Source organism: Aplysia californica, unplaced genomic scaffold (assembly GCF_000002075.1).
Source record: "Aplysia californica isolate F4 #8 unplaced genomic scaffold, AplCal3.0 scaffold00143, whole genome shotgun sequence".
Taxonomy (NCBI): Eukaryota; Metazoa; Mollusca; class Gastropoda; order Aplysiida; family Aplysiidae; genus Aplysia; species Aplysia californica.
The window spans coordinates 291,005-311,927 of record NW_004797413.1 but is presented as its reverse complement, the minus strand read 5'-3'; the positions used below and the strand labels follow the sequence as shown (position 1 = coordinate 311,927).

The window sequence follows — 20,923 nt, the reverse complement described above, 5'->3', positions numbered from 1 at the left end:
GCTAGTTCCATTGAAGAGATCACCTTTGCTCATATCATCCATATCAGACGACTTTATTCTTCACACCATGTCTTAAAAGAACCTCTTGCCAGTAGGCAATCATGGTCTAGAAAACCTTGAAAGTAAATGCCAGTAAAGTCTTGAAAATAATGTTTAAAAGAAGAAACACTTTTACATAGATAAAGGGGGAAAAAAAAGCTTCAAAGCATTAAGTTTCAACCTCATTTAGACGGCGCTGCTCCAAATTGTCCATACTGCACCACAAACATGGAGAGCAATGTTAACATTTTTTTCAAGACCATGAGTAAATGGAAGGCAGCAAGATTATATTTGAAAAGATTTGCCATATCAAACCACTCTTAATTATTAGACCATGTAGAAGTCGAAATAAAGCATTGCTTTCCAATATTTCTTTACCTTCTATGCATTAGAAATACTTTCAGTCTGAGCATTCTGAGATACAGAAAATTAACATTCATTTTTCATTTACTTCATATTATACTTTAAATTTCATATCCTCACAGGAAAACACTGTTCAGTCTTGGAAGGACAGTTGTTTTTTTTGGTTCACGATTATCTTGATTTCAAAGAACACAGGCTTCAAATAAAGCCCTCCAAATTATTCTTTTTAAACACTTCAAACTACCTTTATGGCATCCTCAGAGGCAAATCAGGAACCACAGCCTGTGAACTCAATGAGTAAAACATCATTTTTTCAGCAACCTTTGAAATAAAGTGTGTGTGAAAATAAGAAGTACAAACCTTGACAGGTCCTTTGATTTCCTCATCGGTAACAAAGATGCTTGATTGACAGTCTTTCATCGCAACCTGAATGAGTAGAATAGCCATGAACAATAAACAATATTTGGGGTCAAATTTAGTTTGAGTAAAGAGAAACTTGTACATTCAAACAATAATAACTGCTTTATTTACTAGTGCTGGGGAAAAAGATAGATGGACAGAAACAATACATCAAAGAAGCAAGACCAACTATAGTGGTTTCCTAAAACCGTCTGCTTAAATTTGGGAATGTTGTTACCGATCCAGCAACAGCTGGGCTCTCACCCTTCTGTCCAATGCTATGTAGTTATAATTGCTGTAATGTTCTGGCATAGAGTGTCTTGTCAATGTTAGGTCTCGGAAGGAGACGGATAGCTCTGATGTCACTTAGGACTGTGCAGTGGAACAGGTGATGATCCACAACCTCATACGTATAGTCACACAAGAGACACATTGGGGGGTCAATTAAAATTGGGAACAACCTCAATAAATTCAGATTTCTAGCAAAAACAGAAAAAAAAGCTTAAGCTCATTACATGAACACAACCTGCTGTGAGAGCATAAATTTATTCAGGAATCCCAGCTTCAGTAGAAAAAGTACTTGACAAAAAGACTTTAAGAACCAAAGAATGCCAATATCATCTCAATACTGATCATTATATTATTCTGACTGTACACACTTACCTTGCACTTCACGACTCTGACAACAGTCTTCACTTTTGCTTCACAAAAGGCTCCTCTATACTTCGCACTAACCTCTGTGCCCACAGGCAGGGAAGGAGGCCCGAACCCAGGTTGGGCCTGAAATTACAAAAAAGTAAGATTTTTTCAGCAATGCCATTTCAGCTTAGCCTGAATAAAGCAGGTTGAAAAGAACCGTAAAATTTTACTTTGACTCCAGTACATAGATGTACTGCTTATGGAGGTCAAGCAGATGTATCTTTTGGTGCACATCACATGATTGATAATAAAACTATTGTAAATAAATCATTTTTTTAAAAATGTCATACCGTAGCAAAACATCGAATTATGGGGTTAAACAGGGCAGGCCCCCTTTAACACCAACTGGGTTGGTCCAAAGCATAAAAATGACAACCCAATTAGACTTACTGTAAGTGTTGTGAAGGCTGAAGCTAGATCTAGATTGACACCACCTTGCCCTCCACAAGATGGGATTGAGTGATTGAAATTGAGCAACTCCAGTATGAAAAGTAAGACTTGCTGTCAAGTCTATTTGGAACCATCTTGCCAAAAGAAGGCCCACGACAGATAGCAAGATCTTGACTCTTTCCAAGAAATTGAGTGTGTACAAAACAATTTAGTGACATTAATCGAGTTACTGAATTATACCCTATACATTGACTAACGTATAGTCTATATTCTAGTAGTATGGATCAGGGCTTGTTTTCGAACCTACAATAACAAACCAAAAGGGAAAGACAGTAGATTTCTAGGCTAGGCTAGTTGTAGACTGTAGATATATCTCACAGGCATGCCTTCAACAGACATTTGTGAGAGTGAGAGCCAGCACACCTTAATCTTGTAGCCTTAAAGTAGATCTATGTGGAAATACAAAGTACAGATTGTGCACATCTAAAAGAAACTATTGGCTCCCAAAAGCGAAAAGGAATCGCGAAACCGAAGACTGAAATAAGACGCGAGGAAGAAAACTTGTCGCGGACCCGCAGTATGCCATTCATTCCTGCGGTGATTCAGCACGGTAGGACTGACTTGGATGGGAAATGGGTTGCTACGCCTACTCAGATTTCAGGCAAATACTGCGACAGACGATGGTTTCACTGGCTTTACAATCACTCGTGTTATACCTACATATCTGTAATCAAATTGTGCTATTGTTTGAGAAGAATACGCATTGATTCGACCTGACAAAGGTATGGTAGAAGATGACTGAAACTGAAAGTCTCAATAAACGCAAACGTATACTCTTCTTGGCTTGTCTCTTGACTTATCCAAGAGAAACAGTCAGGCCTTTTCAAAAGACGCTACAACAATAAATACGCATTGAAAATGAAATATATTACTCACCATTGTAGATCAAGTCTTTAGCTTCACTCTTCTCAAAAATAAGAATAACACCATGTGTTTTATCGTCAAAAACAGACCGACACCTTCGGACACACAAAATTTCACGTCGCTCAACACCATGAAGAACAACAACTTTACCTCACATAAATCTCAAATCTGATTGGTTGATTCTAGATGACCTAAAAATATGTCGTCCATTTGCGCCCAGCGGATGCGCGAATGAACTACACACTTGTGACCTTGGATGCGTGGTGGGAGCAATACGTGCGAGACAATTTGAGGTGGTATACACAGAATATGCTGATTTGTACCTCGGATAATGACTTTTCGTGTGGAGGAAAGTTTGAATTCAACGTTGATAATTTGCATTACCTTCTTCTATACGTCATTTTATAAAATTTTGAGATAAAATGTGAGGTTCTCTATGGTTCATCCGGGTTCCGTAGCCCATTTATTTTTTTGTTGACAGATGGCGCTGCAGTCACTTGGTGTGTAAATGTGTTGCGGGGTTTTCCGCGTGCTAACACATCTTTGCGAAGCCGCTAGGTGTCTTCAGGCCAGGTTACCATATGACGCCGGGTTCAGCTGTTATGGCTCTCAGGCGCAGTTACGTTACATACAACACAACGCCCCGTAACATGCACACAAATTGAAGGGGGTCTTTAATTGTTGTTCTCTGGAGGTGCAGAAAGTAATATTAACATTAAATTTAGATCTATCCGAGACTATCCCAAACAATTCTAGATCTAGCACTATAGCCTAGCAATCGGAGAGGCTGGCTGACCAGCAGAGTCAGAGCGAGACAAACGATTAGTAGTCAGTAGGCCTAGCAGACTTGTCTCAACAGTGCTGTCTGAGAGCGAGAGTTTGATCTACAAATTGCAAGCTAGTTGAGAGGACTTGGCCCTACATTCTCTATCACCCGCCATGTCAAAGATAGCACTGCAGTGTAGCTGGAACTGCACGAGAGGTGATTTTTAAAAAAATTATAAATTGATGGAACATTTCCACTTTTGTGGGTGGAGATAGTGGGCAAGGGAAGGGATATATTTTATATAGATCTATATATATACAGGGATTTAATTTTAAACGACATTGGGTCATGGGGGTCCACGGCCCCTTCAAATAATGTCTTTTAGAGCATAGTGCCCTTTACAAAATTGTAACTAGACTATGCCAACTATGATAAATAGTTTGCTCTTCAACTACAGCAACACAATAATACCCTTATAATATGAATTTGGAATTTATCATGTATAGGCCCTACTGGATGGAAGAAACTAAAAAGTTCTCCCCAGGCCAGGCATCTTTGATAAGAAATTACTGCTTAGTAGTCAGTAGTCAGAACAATTGTGGCGACACAGTTGTGGTTCATAAGACGCATGCTACGTATCCCATATACCGCTAGAAAAACAAATGAAGAAGTCTTGGTTGAAGCAAATTGCAGAAGACAGCTTATGACGAATATAAGAAAGTGACAAGCAAATTTCTTCAGACACATAATGCGGAAAGAAGCATTGGTGAATATTGTAACAACAGGCAAGTTTGATTGAAAGAGAGACAGAGGCAGACGGAGGGAAAAGATACTGGACAATACAATAAGATGTCAACATGGCTAGGAGCAGCAAGAACAACAGACACCATTGCTGCAAAATGCAAGACAAAGTGAAGTGGAGGTCCATGATCGCCCATTCCAGTCGGCAAGGCACCGGATGATGATGAGTCAGTAGGCTACAATTTTCCTTCCCCCTTCTAATAAAGTTCTAATGAATAACTATTAATTTCCTAGTTAGGCTACTAGGCTACTGTCTCTGAGTGACTCTCAACATCTAGATCTAGTTGAACCTGGTCTAATCAGCTCTCACTCTCGTGGCGTAGAGGTTAATTAGGTGTTCGCCTCTCATTCAGAGGTCCGGGGTTTGAATCCGGGTAGCGACGGAAGATTTTCTTATCGAATTTTCGCCTTTCACATCCTTTTCTGCTGTTTAACAATGTTCTTTCGTCTCCGCTCCACTCTGTGCTCCTGACTCTTTCTGAACCTGCCTTTCTACTGCTTGTCCGTGGCTCCTTCTTTCTGTTGTCTTTCAGCCACACCCCTGATCTTATAGTAGGTAAGATCTACACGTAACCCTCTCGGACAAGGGCAAAAAATCTCAAAGGTCTCGTGTGCAAGTTGCACACGTTAAAGATCCCTTGATGGTCCAAAATCTACAAAGAGAACTTGGCTTCAACCGCCGCCTGGGCAATATTCAAAATTTCCGATCGACTGAAAATGTTTGGTATGTTCCGTGCTCATTTGATGTTTTATGCAGTTTCAAGCTGCGAGCGCCGTAAAAGTGAAACACTTACCAAAAACTTTAAAAAGCTAACGATAATGACCAGTTTTAGGTAAATTTTTACTTTCACTCCCGCACACAGATGCACTGCTTTGAGGGTCAGACTGCAATTTTATTTGCTGCAGATCACACATCATATATATAATTTTTGTCTATTCGGACTCGGGTCTGAAAAAAAGGTTTTATATATTCAGACTTAGCTTCTAAGTGAGTTATGATGTGAGTGTAAGGAGGTTACATTATATAAATAAACGTTGTCGGGGGATTTTAAGTAACGAAGTGTATACAGACCCGGTAACCAGGAACAAAGTCACAAAGTATACAGACCCGGTAGGGGAACTCTTTTGTGATTTCGGAGGGTTTCAGCGCCCAGACCCGGTAATGTCTGTGTGTGTGTGTGAGTTAAAGAGAGAGAGAGAGAGAGCGCAGGGGGAAGTGCTAGCAAAATGTATATAATATGACATGTCTGCCAGTTGGCAGGAAGGAACGAAAGACAGAGACAAACAAAGAAAAAAAGAATGCGAGCGATACAGAGAGAGAGAGAGAGAGACTGCTCGATTGAAATTATGACATTGTTCTTTTCTTCAAATTGTGATTCCTCCAACTCCAAAACAGGGGGAAAACGATCGTTCATCGAAAAGACATCTGCAATCTTCATTTAGTTTTAGATCTAGAATCTAGATCTAGATCTACAGTCTAGATCTAGGCTAACCTCGAAACTAGATCAATGATTTATATCTGTCTGTCTAAATCTAGACCTAGGCCATAGATCTAGAAGAACCTAGTTCTACCCTGAGCCAAGAGGGTGCTGAAAGTTTCCGAAATCACAAGAGTTCCCCTACCGGGTCTGTATACTTTGTGACTTTATTCCCGGTTACCGGGTCTGTATACACTCCCTTTAAGTAAAACCAGAATTAGAACTAGAATTGCATACCTAGGACTGTGTAATTGTGTCAAAAATCAAAGGACTGCACTCTCATTAGATCTACCCAATGGCAGTGTCTAAGTACACAGTAACCGACAACCTGGGTCTTTCCACCACCACTGTAGCATCATCATTACTTCCACCGCCATTTGTCTTTCTACATGTTTCATTTCATTTTGTTGTGTATTATAGTTTTTCTGTAATGATTTTTTTCATCACTTTGCACAAAACCGACAGCCGTGGCTTCTTCCCAACACCTCTTCCCCCAGCAAGCTGAAAGTGGGAGATCCCTACGCGCAGTTTCATTGGTCGACATAATCTTCTTTGCCCCCGGCGAGGTCAGCTCAACTTAATCGTTCTGTTCATACTAATGATGCAGGGAGGGCCAGTTTAGATAGATCTAGATCTAGTAACTGGATGTTAAAGCTCACGTTTCGACTGTTATCATTATAATCGAAACAAAGTTCGTACATGCTGGAAATATTTAGGAACAAGGGTCGGAAGTCGGAACGCCGTCATGCTGGACACAATTCAGAGTCCGAATATAATTTTTTTCTATTCGGACTCGAGTCTGAAAAGTCACTTCGAGAGAGAGAGAGAGAGAGGTCTGTCTAGGTCTTTCTCGGTCGCCCTCTAGCCTTGTTGCCTTTGAATTTTTCATAAGGTACGGTACATTGTGCTGGATGGTGTGTTGGTTATCGCGTGAGATGTACGAACTACATGTTGTAATTCTTTACTCCAATGATTTGTTTGTAGTCCATGTTTGGCATTGATAGGTGAGTGTTGGGATGAATATGGTGTTGATCATTTGGAGTTTTGTTGTCATGGTGATGTTTGTGTAGTGGAGTAAGCTGGTAACTAACGTTATTGGCCTTTTGTACTCGTGTTTCAATTTCTCTTTTCAGTCGCCCATCCGAGGTACTTAAATTCTTGGACCTGTCTGAGACTGTTGTTGTTGATGTGTGTCCTGAGTGGTCCTGGATTTTTGCTTATTTTCATTGTCTCTGTTTTGTTGGTGTTGATCTTCATGTCGTAGTTGTTACATTCTTCGTTTGATCTGGTGGTGTGGTGTTGGAGACTTTGTTCATCTTTGTTTGCCAGTCAGGCTTTGGTCATCAGCGAAGAGTAATTCATTTAGAGCGTCTGGTTCTGTGATGGCCTCTTTTTTAATTCTATCCATGATAAATAGTAGTGGTGATAGGACACAACCTTGTCTTACTCCGTATGTTATCTTGAACCATTCTGTGAGTCCCTCTGACGGTCTTACTGTACTTAAATGCTGTTCTCCTAAAAAATGGCGCAGATGTTATCTAGAAGTTGGCCTCTTACTGTGTAGTTTTCGAGTTCTTTCCACAGCTTGTTTCTGTTCACTGTCGAACGCTTTCTCCTGGTCGACAAATACTATGTTTCGTTCCCTGTTGTGTTCAATTGCCCTTTCGCACATTTTTCTTTATCTGGAAAGTAAGAAAGGCAAAATATAAAATATGTGAAACCGTGTTTCTGATTTGAAAAGAAAAGTATTGTTCGATGTTTGCCACAACATAGCCTTTGCTCGGCTGTCGGATACACACACACACACACATATATATATATATGTGTGTTCATTAAATCAGCTAAAAGTTCATCAAGATATGGTGGTGGGGGCTTTCTGCTTCATTTTATGAATGAGGGGTCTTGTCTTACTATGGAAATGTTTTTTTATCAAAACCGTCAGTTGCACTACCAATGCAAATGAATGTTTGAATTTTATAGAGGCCCCTATATCACCACAGTGAATTTTATAGAGGCCCCTATATCACCACAGTGCAACGAACAAACATCCGAAAGTATTCTGCAGGAATTGTGGTCATGGGGAGAGTGCTAAAAAAGAACCAAAATTATAATGAGTTGTAGGTTTTTTTACCCTTCTTTTATTTTGATTAGCAATGCTGCCCTACTTCAGACCAGTTTGAACTTGTTTAGCTTACATTTGCCGAGTACTGATGTAAAGCAGGATCAGTAATATTGTGGTATTTCCGATTTCGTTCAATTCAATGTGTAAAATACATAGAGTGTTTGTGCTTCTTTGAATCAAAGGAATTTCAGACTTATTTGTCTATGTCGCAATTTCTTTTTTTGAGTCTTTTTAAGGTCTCAGTTGGGATAGACTCCTGTGATAACAAAATAATATAATTTTACCCTTTGAAAAATGAACTCAACCTTTCCAATTTCGGACCTTTGCTCTCCTCCTAAAACACCATGATCCATCACCCTCTTTGCCAGGCCCACTTTACTTTTTTGCATTCCCCATTTATATGAAAATCATACTCCCATGATCTCAAACATTCACATTATATATATATTTATATGTATATTTATATTATAATTATAACACAGATGTATGTTTTTGATTTGGTGTTCTACAGCACTCGCAACAGCAACTGCATAAGGTCATATATGAGCGCGCAGGACATTTTGACCCTATCCGTACGTCTGGGGTCATTTTGTACCCCAAGGATTGTATTCTTCACATTTTAGAATACTTCTAGCACAAAGATCTCACAAAGATCTCTTTGAAGCTTTCAGTATTTCTCAAAAAATCATTTTGACAGTCTGCTATGCAAAGCATACGGATTGGATAACGATTAAATTCCCATTTTGGAGAGTGGGGGCACAGAGTTTCCCATGTCGTATGGATACGATAGTAAAACATGACGTACGGATACGGTTAAACAGTCTTAGTCTGGTGTGAATTAATTTTGAATTTTGCACAGGTGATGGCAGAAGCCTACTTTTTAAAATTTTGAACCACCAAGGGATCTCTAACCTTCCCAACTTTCACACAGAACCTCTAAGATTTTTTGCCTTTATCCGAGAAGACTAGGTGTTAGGTCTTACCTACCATAATATCAGAGGTGTGGCTGAAAGACACCAGGAAGAAGGAGCCAAGGAGTAGCAGAAGTAGGGCAGCATTGTATTTGTGGCGTCGGTGGCCTAGTGGTTAGGCTCTCAGACTCACAACCGTAAGGTCGTGGGTTCGAATCCTGTCAGGGACCTGGTGTTGTGTCCTTGGGAAAGGCACTTTACACGTGTTTTCCTCACTTCACCCACTGATATAATAACTTCAAACATGGTCTCCAATTCTCTGTTGAATTTAGTCGTGTGCCCTCTTTGACAGGTTGGGTCTGCCATTGTGAAGAATCTGTCCGGTGTTTAGGCAATCAGATTTTAATATTCTCTTTTGGAGATTTCCCAATATCCAAGGCCAAAGTGTGATGCATCATGTCTGTACCTTTGTAAAGAAATAGCTAATCATAATCTGTTGTTAGATACACTGTATATATGTATATAAGAAGGTCTTTTTTTCTGTTTGTTTTTTAATTTTAAAATTTTTTTGGGGGTGGGGGGACATACAGAGTAGCCACTCTAAATTCTTTATCAATTTTATGCTATGGTACTCGTAGACTCAAAAAGTGTAAAGTATTTTAAATTTAAATGCAGCTATTGTGTCTCCATTCAGATGAGAAAAGAGAGTATTATCATGTATCAGAATGTCCCCCGAGAAGAATTATGATTGAAGAAGCCAAATGGGCTATGTTACAGTGTTCTTCGTTTTCTTTTACTTTTATATTAATGTTTTTCTCTTCCCGCTTTAGTTTTCAAGTTAAATTCCAAATATATCATTTTTTTCTTCAGGTTTCAAAAGTCACAGAATGATTTCTATTCCGTCATTCCAAAGCAAGTCAAATCAAGAAAGAACAATGGAAAATTAGCGAGGATTAAACTGAGTGACATACACTACATACATAGAGTGAAACAAATTGATTGTATTGAGTATGTTACTGTTTTTGTGGATTTGTGTTCTTTCGTGCTGGTGCAGCCATCTTCACATTGACATACTTGTACTACAGTAGTCTCCGCCTAAGATCCCACCGCTTACGAGCCCGGTGAGTGCGATTCGTAGGGAAAACAAACGAGTCGGTCAGTTCACACCTCGGTGTGATCCCGTCTGGAGCAAACATTGCATCGCTTCATAGAGTTTAACAACGTGTATGTGATCACATTCACGATTGTGAGCCTTAACATGGGTCACCATAGATTCTTCCCTGGGTTCGTCGGTTAAGATCCCGGTTCGCCTAAGATCCCGCATTTCCTTGCTCCCGAGCACGGGGATCTTAGGCAGCGACTACTGTATTAATATTTTTACTCAAAGTTACCAATAGCTAGGTTGGTTGGGATTTTTTTTTAATCTGCAAGTTGCAATGAAATTGGGACCAACCTGTTTTACTTGTTAACAATTGTTTCTTCTTTTGTTAACTCTCGTACATCTCAACTAAGTCTCTATGTGGTATTAATTAGGTACATGTACAGCTGTTTAAGAGTCAACAGGGAGGACTGCAGGTGAAGGTATTACTTTCTGCCTGTCTTCCTTTGCGACACTTTGTCAGTTATCCTGTTTTTTCCCATTGCTACACTCTTGTCACGTACTGTCATTGTAATTTTATTGTTATGTCTTGTTTTGTGTACCTATAGCCTCATCTTCATTTCCAAGTTGTGAGGTATTCAGTTTTGTTTCTGTTGTGTCTATTTTTCAGCAGTTGGTTGAGTAGTGATGTGAATATGATTAACTTGGATTGGTTATGAACTGGTCCAACAGATCTTCCTTGAGGAGAGAAAAGGATTTTGCAGGGTGGTTACAGTCATGTACGGAGGAATTGTTGTATGCTTTGCATCAGTTCAGTTTTTCCTATATGGCTGCTTATTTCCCTGCTGACTTCAACACAACCCTGTGATCTGGAAAGTTTGAAGTTCAGGAACTGTGATCCTCATTTGTGCTCAAATATTGTTCTTTCCGTTCTTGGTAGAAAGTTGACAGTGTTTATGTTTTTTGGCTTTTTGAATTGTTATTTTCTCAGACTATTTAGAGAATGCTTAAGGTCTTGGGAACCACTTCTGGATCTGCTCACACAGAGGCAATTCCAATTTGTCTCAGCAAATGTGTGGATCCGAGCAGAGGAATGAATAGTGTGAGGATCCCAGGGTTCCTTATATTTTCGAGTGCAAATGCTTTCTTAACTTTTACCAGTGAAGAGCAAGATTAGTATTTCATTTGCCGATTAAGACTTTCATTTGGAAAAAAAAAAAAAAATGGATGGCAGGGTTCCATATCGTTACAGTAAGGTATGGCAAAAGCATGTATTTTTTTTATCTTGCTTTGTTTGATGTCTCACAAATTATTGTCATTGTTGTTAACTTTGAATAAAATTTGTCTTTTGACAGGCGCACGGACCGGCGTCTGTAGTGTAGCCGTTAGATGCTTCGCTGTTGTGCATGGGAGACCTGTTTCAATTCCTGAGTGGAGAGGAAATTTTCATTGGATACCTCAGCCTTTCTACCGGTGTTGGCCTTGATAGACAGGGCCAGAAGCCTTCCTCTTATATTATGATCTAAATTGTGTCGATGGGGATATGAAACACCTACCTACTGGCACATGGTGTTCCAAAATCACATGCAGTCTGCTTGTTGTATACTTAATGAAGAGAAAGAAAAGGCTTTAATTTTTAAAACTAATACAGGTTTTATTCTTTATATACCCTTCAGCCTTCATCAACATCATCTGTGGAATTATTATGCTCAACACGTAGCTTCATGATCAGACCTCCTCAACAATCTTCACACACAGCAAATATCTCAAACTGCAGATCTAGGGAAAAAGTTTTATTGCTCCTCTTCAGATATGATTATTATATTTTTGTATGTGTGTATCAGTGCACCATTATCTATGAACGAATCAATTCATCAAAGTGCTGAAGTCTGGCAAAAACCTCCTGTTGCAGAGATGTCCTTCACAGCACAAGGTGCAGTTCACCAGTGGGTTTTGTTCCAGGGGGTTATCGCTCAGGAAGAAGCAGTCATTAATGGCAGCCGTTTTGCCAAGCCATTCTCTCCGACAAAAGGTACCATCGGCACAACTGTCAACAAAGAAAAAAGGGACAGGAGTATGAACCTGCTGTGTGTGTGCCATTTTGATGATCATTCTGTGTTAAACAATGCTTTCCATTTTGGGTTGCATTTTTTGTTTTTTGTCAGTGGTCTATGGATACATATGCAGAAAACTTCCAACCATTACAAGAGTCGTTTTGAAAATTAGAAGTCACTGCAGTGGAGTTCACTTAAATTGATATCTACGGGACCGCCGGATTTCCTTTGGTTTAGGCGGGTTTCTGGTGTGGAGAGGTTGCTCAAATAGATTTTTTAAAACTGTGGATTTTATTTTATTTAGATTTACTGCTGTTTTCAAATTAAACTTGTTCAGTTCAGGCAGATTCCAGTTCAGATTGTATTTTGTGCTTCTGTGGCTTGGAAGATAAAGTAAAATTTGCATGGTATGGTATAAAATGTCTTATTTTATTATTGTAACATAATTCAGTTTACCTCTTTCTCCTTGTCATTCGCCCAGAGTCGTCATGATGTATAGTTGAATGACAGTATGGCTGCTGTTTCCCACAGGTCTCAATTGTCTCAGAGGTGCATTCTGTATCACTACATTGGTAACATTTGGTTTCTCCATCTGATTGGAAAGATTTGCATATTTTTAGTTTGTGTCTTGTGTAAAATTCTTATAACAAATAATTATTTTCTTTTGATGTTGCAGCAAGTTGTGAACGTAAAAGTGACAATTCTGAAATAGTTTCTGCTCCAAGACAATAGCGTCAACAGATAATTTAAATAGTCCAGGCTTTCTTTTCCTCAAATAATAACAATTTAAGTAAGGCTTCTTTCTGTTCTGTGCTGTTTCACTAAGACTCATTTTTACACCTTTTAACCTTATCTATGTGAAATTTTCAGGGATAAAATCTTAAGAAAATGCTTTACCTTGGTTAATGTTCATACTGTTTTCCTCTTCACCCTTGTTTTCTCCAAGGCTAGGGCTCCCTCCAGCTAACCGCGGAGCAGTCTGGGATGTTATCAACTGCTGAAGAAATTCGAAGAACTTGTTGCTCTGAGATGTTGCACACCCTGAGTCCTTACAGCCAAGGGTCATGGTTTGTGAAATACTCTTCATATTATCAAACTCCAGTTTCACATTAGAGCCAATCTGCTGGTTTTTATGACTTTCAGATTGTTTGGAAGGATCAACTAAATTGCCATCTGGATCTGAAAGCCATCCATAATCAGTGTAGTCTGTTGTTCCTGTGTTTATTTCTATGTTTACAATTGGTACAAAGATTGAAGTGTTGCAAATTGTACACTTTGATTGATCTTCATGATGTGGGCAAGATATGGTAGTATTTGATGGGTTTTTCTCTTCACTTTGACTGTTGGGATCTTCTTTCCTATGGCTGTTGGGTTCTTCTTTACTATGACTGTGGGGACCATGGGGCTCTTCTTTGCTATGACTGTGGGGTCCATGGGGCTCTTCTTTGCTGTAACTGTGTGGTCCATGGGGCTCTTCTTTGCTATGACTGTGGGGTCCGTGGGGCTCTTTGCTATGACTGTGGGGCTCTTCTTTGCTATGGCTTTTGGGACCATGGGGCTCTTCTTTGCTATGGCTGTGGGGACCATGGGGCTCTTCTTTGCTATGGCTGTGGGGACCATGGGGCTCTTCTTTGCTATGGCTGTGGGGACCATGGGGTTTTTCTTTGCTATGACTGTGTGGTCCATGGGGCTCTTCTTTGCTATGACTGTGGGGTCCGTGGGGCTCTTCTTTGCTATGACTGTGGGGACCTTCTTTGCTATGACTGTGGGGACCTTCTTTGCTATGACTGTGGGACTTTCCTTTGCTGTGGCTGTGATTGTCTTTGCCATGACTGTGCCTCTCTGATGTTGTGCTGCTTTTATCATGAGACTTACTATTTTTTTCATGGGTGTGCTCTTTTGACAAGCGAGGTGTTGGTTCACGAGTTATAGGATAAATTTGAGGGGTGGGTTTCAGAGATGTTACAGGGTGTGTTGTTCTTGGTTTTTGAGTTGAAGGCTTTGTTGTTGGTCTGGGTTTTGGAGAGGTGGGATGTGTCACTGGTCTAGGTTTTTGGGTTGTAGGCTTCACTGTTGGTCTGGGTTTTGGAGAGGTAAGACGTGTAGCTGGTCTAGGTTTTTGGGTTGTAGGAAGAGTTGTTGCCCTGGGTTTTCGAGTGGTAGGAGGCGCTGTTGGTCTAGGTTTGTGGGTAGTTGGATGCGTCACTGGTCTTGGTTTTCTAGTGGTGGGCTGTGTTGTTGGTCTTGGTTTTCGGGTAGTCACATGGGGTCTAGGCCTCTTGGTGGTCACATGGGGTCTAGGCCTTTTAGTGGTCACATGGGGTCTAGGCCTTTTAGTGGTCACATGGGGTCTAGGCCTTTTAGTGGTCACATGGGGTCTAGCCCTCGTTGTGGTCACATGGGGTCTAGCCCTCGTTGTGGTTGTGTGGGGTCTTGGCCTCTTGGTGGTCACATGGGGTCTGGGTCTTTTGGTTGTTGCATGGGGTCTGGAAGTTGGTCTTGAATGTTGAGGTTTTGAAGTTTGTTTTGAATGATGAGGCCTTGAAGTTGCTTTTGAAGGGTGGGGTCTTGAAGTTGCTCTTGAAGGATGGGGTCTTGAAGTTGCTTTTGAAGGATGGGGCCTCGAATGATGAGGTCTTGAAGTTGCTTTTGAAGGGTGAGGTCTTGAAGTTGCTCTTGAGGGGTGGGGTCTTGAAGTTGCTTTTGAAGGATGGGGCCTCGATTGATGAGGTCTTGAAGTTGCTTTTGAAGGGTGAGGTCTTGAAGTTGCTCTTGAGGGGTGGGGCCTTGAATGATGGGGTCTTGAAGTTGCTTTTGAAGGGTGGGGTCTTGAAGTTGCTCTTGAAGGATGGGGTCTTGAAGTTGCTTTTGAAGGATGGGGCCTCGAATGATGAGGTCTTGAAGTTGCTTTTGAAGGGTGAGGTCTTGAAGTTGCTCTTGAGGGGTGGGGTCTTGAAGTTGCTTTTGAAGGATGGGGCCTCGATTGATGAGGTCTTGAAGTTGCTTTTGAAGGGTGAGGTCTTGAAGGATGGGGTCTTGAAGTTGCTTTTGAAGGATGGGGCCTCGATTGATGAGGTCTTGAAGTTGCTTTTGAAGGGTGAGGTCTTGAAGTTGCTCTTGAGGGGTGGGGCCTTGAATGATGGGGTCTTGAAGTTGCTTTTGAAGGGTGGGGTCTTGAAGTTGCTCTTGAAGGATGGGGTCTTGAATTGCGGGGTTTGGATGTTGGTTTTGGGTGGAGAGGTCTTGATGTGGCTTTTGAGGGGTGGGGTCTCGATGCTGGTCTTGAATGGTGAGGTCCTGGTGCTGGTTTCTCTTGTGTTCTAGGTTTTGGTGTATGTCTTTCTCTTGATGGGGATCTTCGCTTTCGTTTATGGTCTCCATCATAGTCATCCTCATCATCACCATCATCATTCTCTGCATCATTCTCTGCATCATTGTGGTCATCCGTTTCATCATTTTCCCCTGCCATGGGAAGGCGGTGTGTTGGGGGAAGAGTAGTTTTTGCTATCTTGGAACCTGGAAGCATTGATTGTCAGAAAGATTTTAGGTGAAAAAAAAAGAAGTGCATTCTAAGAGAAAGATATCCTATGTTTTTTGGGTGGAACAAGGAACTTGTTAAATAAGTAAATATGGGGCTTTGGGAGTCTAGTAGTTGGGCTGCTGGACTTGTAACTGTAAGGTTGAGGATTCAAATCCCAGTCTTGTCCTGACATTGTGTTTCTTGTGAGCAACAAAAACTTTTTCTGCTTCACCCAGATACATACATAGCTAACACTGCGAAAGATTTTGTCAGTATGTGAGTATATATGGGTACCTATGAATGGCAGCTTCTACTATATATGCTTCACAGGAAGTTGAGAATGTTTCATAATGTAAGAGCTGTGGAAATATCATTTTGTAAAGAAAAAAGAGTCTTCTCTCCACTGAGGATTTGCTCTGCAATCAAAGTCTATTATTATTATTATTATGATTGTTATTAATATATTTATGGGTGTTGAATCATTGGCACAATTTATCCTGAGTATTGAGTGTTCCAGGTATTTTTAGTGAAAAATGTGCACCCTTTATGACCAGCATTTTTATATGGGCTTGAGGTAATTGGGGGGGGGGGGGGGGGTGTTCATGGTTTGTTTATAAAACCTAGCTGTTGAATTATGAGGGGTTTTATGAATACTTGTACTTTTATTATATCTCAAACTGAACACCAGAAGAAAAAGAAAAAACGAATCCTGCTGTTTGAACTGTGGTTAGCATAATTGCTTCTGCTTGATTTGTACTTTCACAATATGTGCAAACATAGTTTTTTAGTCCTTTGCATTACAGCTCTAATTGAATAATAGAGTCTAATTTTAGTAAGAGACTTACGGCACTTGCATCACAGATAGGTCATATATAAGTGTCAAGGTATAGAAGTGTTACTAGAAACATATAAAGACAGTAGATGTTGGATAGGAAAGAAGAAGTAAACCACACCAGAGTATCCGCCAACTTCCCAATAATAGAAGATGGTGAGGGCAAACAAGCTGTCGATTTCCTCTTTTTGATTTATCAATTGTAAATCTCTTATAACTTATATCCACAAAAAGCTTGCCTGATACTTATTTCATTGGAAATTGATTAAACGATTTCGCTTATTGCTAAAGAGTGAACAAAACTGTATTAATAAGAGAAGTACATAAATGGTATTTTTTAAAATAAAAGGCCTCAAACTCGAAATTAGTATATTTTTACTCTGGTCCTTGGCCAAATTGGTCCCAAATATCTGAAGAAGCCAGAAGCCTTGCTCTCATGAAGTCAGTGAAAAACTTATACACCAATTAAGCTATTCCGATATATGTACAAAGGTAAAGCTATACTTCATTTCAAAAGTTAAACATCATAATAAATATATCAGCGATTAAAGATGTATTGAATCAGAATACAAAGTTAAACATTTTTACCCTTTTGCTGTGTGTGACATCCATCCCTTTGACAGCAAAATGTGCATTGGTCTCCATCTAATATGTCTTCATCTTCCCAACATGCATCACTGTTATTTTCTTCAAAAGCAGCACACATCTATGAAAGAAAAAATAAACCCTGTCTGCTTTAGTATCAGTAAGGATAAACCTACGCAAAGCTTTTCATGGTATGTAAAATGCTGGCACTATTATTTTTATCTCAGTCCCCCTCTTGCATTTGCCCCTTTTAACATCTTAATGGTCTTAGTTTACAGTATGGTTTTACAAATGCTTGAACTTGCATATTTTCTTACCAATTTCTTGGGTCTTTGAGATTCATTTAGCAAGTTGCAACTCGAACATTGAAAGAAGTGATTTGAACTGAAAAGAAAATACAGTGGATATTGCTTTACCCTATCTGTTCGCCCTGGGGTAATTTTTTGTACCCCCAGGGTTGTTTTCTTCACATTTTAGAATACTTCTAGTATAAAGATCTCTTTGAAACTTTCAGTATTTCTCAAAAAATAATTTTGACAGACTGCTATGCAAAGCGTACGGATCGGATTAACGAGTGAATTTCCTCTTTGGAAAGTGGTGGCACAGAGTTCTCCACGTCGTATGGATACGATAGTAAAACATGACGTACGGATAGGGTTAAATAAAAAATGAATGGTAACTCCAAAAATAGTGGTACATGTAATCTGAAAGAAAACAGATTCCCTGATTTTTTTTTCTTCTTTTTCTTTATTAGAAAACTACATTATAGCCCTAGATCAAATGCTCCATTTCTATGCCAAAAAGGACTGTGAGGGTTATATCGTCTAATTCCTCCTAATCATCAAGTCTTATGCACTTCAAGGTAACAAAACAAAAGAGAGAGCACAACAAGGCACATGTGTTGATTGCAGGCCAGGAAAAGACTTCACCGGTGTACATTTCGCCTCTATGTTTATCACACACATTAATAAGCCAACACACACTGTGTATAATGACATTAGGATAGTTAATGTAGGCTATATTGCACGGCTTTAGGTGAGTCATGGCCTATTGTCTCTGTGAAACTAGTTCACAAGATGACACATGAACACGCGCATGACACTTGATGTGTTTCATAATGTCACTGGCATTGGGACTTCTCACTTCTTTTGTGCAGAGCATAATACAGTACAGTGTGCTGATCTACTCTGGCATATAGTCTGTGCGACAGTTCAGTAGATTGATTAAGCAAGCTGACAATGTCGAAGAGAAAGCACAATGCTTATACCCTGCAGCTCAAATTTCAGCAACTGAAAGTGAAAGAGATAGAAGAGAAAAAAACTTTCCAAAATTGAAATTTGCCGTCCCAACTTTACGTTGTAGTCTGTACACACAATTTGAACAATCTCTCTAAACCAAAAATACAGGTAAACCAAAGAAAATCCAGCTGTCTCTCAGATTTCTGTTTAAGTGATTTCCACCTCAGTAACATTAAAGTATGTTCAAAAGTTCAATTAAAACTCCAAACTTTCTATTTCACAGTCTTAGTGGTACGGACCAAATTTCAAACAATCACACAAGACAGACATACGTGATACGAAGTACATTTTCTTGAGACCAGTGTTCCATCTTCAAACTGAGAAACCACTGTTTTGCATGCATCCTGAAATACATAAGATACACTCGTTAATTCTTGTACCCTTCATTTATTATCAATTACGATCCAAAAGTACACATGTATGCTGTTTAAAAGAATATAAAAATTCTGTCATTTTTTCAATTCTGATTTTACAAAAACGAGGGCAGAAATGCATTGCACGCCAGAAATTCATTCCTCATATTCTGATAAAAATCAAACACTGAATTTCTAAAACAAACACAGTTCCTCCTACCTTGAGAGAATTTAGCTTCAAGCTACTATACAATTATTCTTGTCTCAGTTGTGCAGCTCTCAAATGAAGCACCGTCATAAAATTTAACTTTCATTACCATGTGGACATCCACAGGCCTCTTCCAGACAAGTGCAGATTGGACTGTCTTTTCAAAAACAGTCAAGAACCCCTTGTGCTAACCTAAGTATGCATGAAACAAATCCTTTCCTTTTGATTCATTTCTGTCTAGTACTTGTGCCTGTGCTTTGACTTTTCCTGAAGCATAATCAAAGGTGGATTTAACTTGAAAGAATTGTAAGTCCTTTTTTTTTCCTTTCTCCCTTGTTTCTGTTGTTCAATCCATTTACTGCTATTTTTTCCCCAAAGCAGAGGAAAGTCATTGCTTAGAAATAATAACTATACAATATCCTCTCTGTAACTAAATGAAATACAGTCGAAATTGTCCAAGACGGCTATCCAGTGTTGAAGAGAAAAATGGTTGTCTTAGTTACTTAGACAGGTGAATGTCTTAGGCAATGTCATTATATTTTTTTAATTCAAGGGGGAAGTGGGAAAAGGTTGTTTGAATAGGTGATTGTCTCGAACAGGTGGTGTCTGGAGTAGGTTTGACTTTAAATCAAAAGTTAGATGTGTAAGCTAAGTGCGAGGACAGGTTTGAAATGTGTTTGTTTATGTTCGTCCACACCCCCATATTTGTGACTGAAGTTGAGGTGTTCATGCTCTTAATGATTAATGTATTTATGTAAGAGTTTTATGGCACTTACGACATAGACAGTAACGTGATGTATACATAAAAAAAGAGGAGGAGAAATAAGGACAATAGATGATTGATAGGAAAGAAGGAGCAAACCACACCAGACGAACCCGCCAACCACCTACATGTACATCTTATTGTATAATAATACCTGAGCATCTTGGCATATCACCATTTTCCCCAACAGATCACATTCCGCAACACTGCTGGCTTGGGAGCACTCAAGACACCTGTGCTGGTCATTTGTTGACATGTCTGTGGCCAGTTGAGGCTGAGCAGAAACTGAACGCATTTCTTCTTCAGGGATTTCTGTCAAAGAGCAAAACATGTTTGAATTTACTGGGGGGGTAACTACAAAGCACTTACAAGTAGATAAGCACTGCGTAATATATGTAAGCACTGCGTAATATAATTGCATGTAACTGATGATGTTATTTTACGATTTCATTATGATTGATAATCTGATCTCCCTTGTGTTCCATGAGTATACATATGATGCATGTATTTGTATATATGTCTATTTTGAAGTGTGTACTTGGTGCTTATACTTATACCTTGCACTACTGCTGTGTTACTTGAAGAGAGAAAGTGTCAACAAGTGGGAGGGTCATGGTGTGTTCTGTCTTTAACACACTTTCCTTTCATAAACACTGTAAGAATTAAAATGGAAGAATAGAATTAAGTGGGGGGGGGGTTTACATCCCCATCGACGCTGTTTAGAATATTTAGACGACTGGCTTTGAACCTGCCTGTTACTGTTAGGGCCAACCGAAGCTGAGAGGTATACAATTTTTCAGCAGAAAGACCGAGATACTTTTAAATTAAGTTCTCCTCACTTGAGAATGCCACTCTGGTCTTCCGCATGCGACAGCGACGTGCCAGTCCAACACAATAAAAAAAAATCCAATGTTTAATGTGTATATTTAGTATGTGGATAAAGACATGTTTGTACATGCATTGTGCTGTGTATGTGTATGTATCATTGTATGGTGTACAAGTACATAATGATTGATATGCCCCTATGGATGGGAGCACAGTAGCAGTGGTAGCATTTATGTCTTTTTGATGTGTTACTACTGTTAGCATATATAGGAGTGAATTAATTTTTTTTTAATCAAGAGGAGATGCACATGTGTGTGTGAGAAAGAGAGAAAAAAAATCAGGAGCCTGTGTGTACACTTCTGCTAGAATGTGAAAGCAAGTGTCTTAAAAAAACTAAAAGGATGTTAGGAATTTCCTCTTGAGCTCTGCTTCCTTTTCCTGGTGTAAGATGGCAGCTGAAGGACCACTTTGTCAAAGACCCCTTTGAATTAAGA

At 39.6% G+C, this 20,923-nt stretch overlaps 2 protein-coding genes across 3 annotated transcripts in view; both read right to left on the bottom strand.

Moving 5' to 3' along the window:
• Positions 1 to 3,200, bottom strand: part of LOC101853783 (AT-rich interactive domain-containing protein 4B) — a 28,318-nt gene extending 25,118 nt beyond the window's left edge. The window contains exons 1-3 of one of the 2 annotated variants that reach the window (XM_035969389.1): positions 2,827 to 3,200; positions 1,465 to 1,581; positions 763 to 828 (exon numbers count right to left, since the gene is read on the bottom strand). In XM_035969389.1, the coding sequence (XP_035825282.1) occupies positions 763 to 828; positions 1,465 to 1,581; positions 2,827 to 2,829 (186 nt within the window). In that variant the 5' untranslated portion in view covers positions 2,830 to 3,200. The remainder of the gene's footprint in view (positions 1 to 762; positions 829 to 1,464; positions 1,582 to 2,826) is intronic. The other variant, XM_013081722.2, reaches the window with a different exon arrangement.
• Positions 3,201 to 14,493: 11,293 nt separating this feature from the next.
• Positions 14,494 to 15,480, bottom strand: LOC106011584 (involucrin-like). The gene has a single exon (XM_013081713.1). It carries the CDS (start codon positions 15,478 to 15,480, stop codon positions 14,494 to 14,496), a length of 987 nt encoding a protein of 328 aa, XP_012937167.1.
• Between the last annotated feature and the right edge of the window lie 5,443 nt (positions 15,481 to 20,923).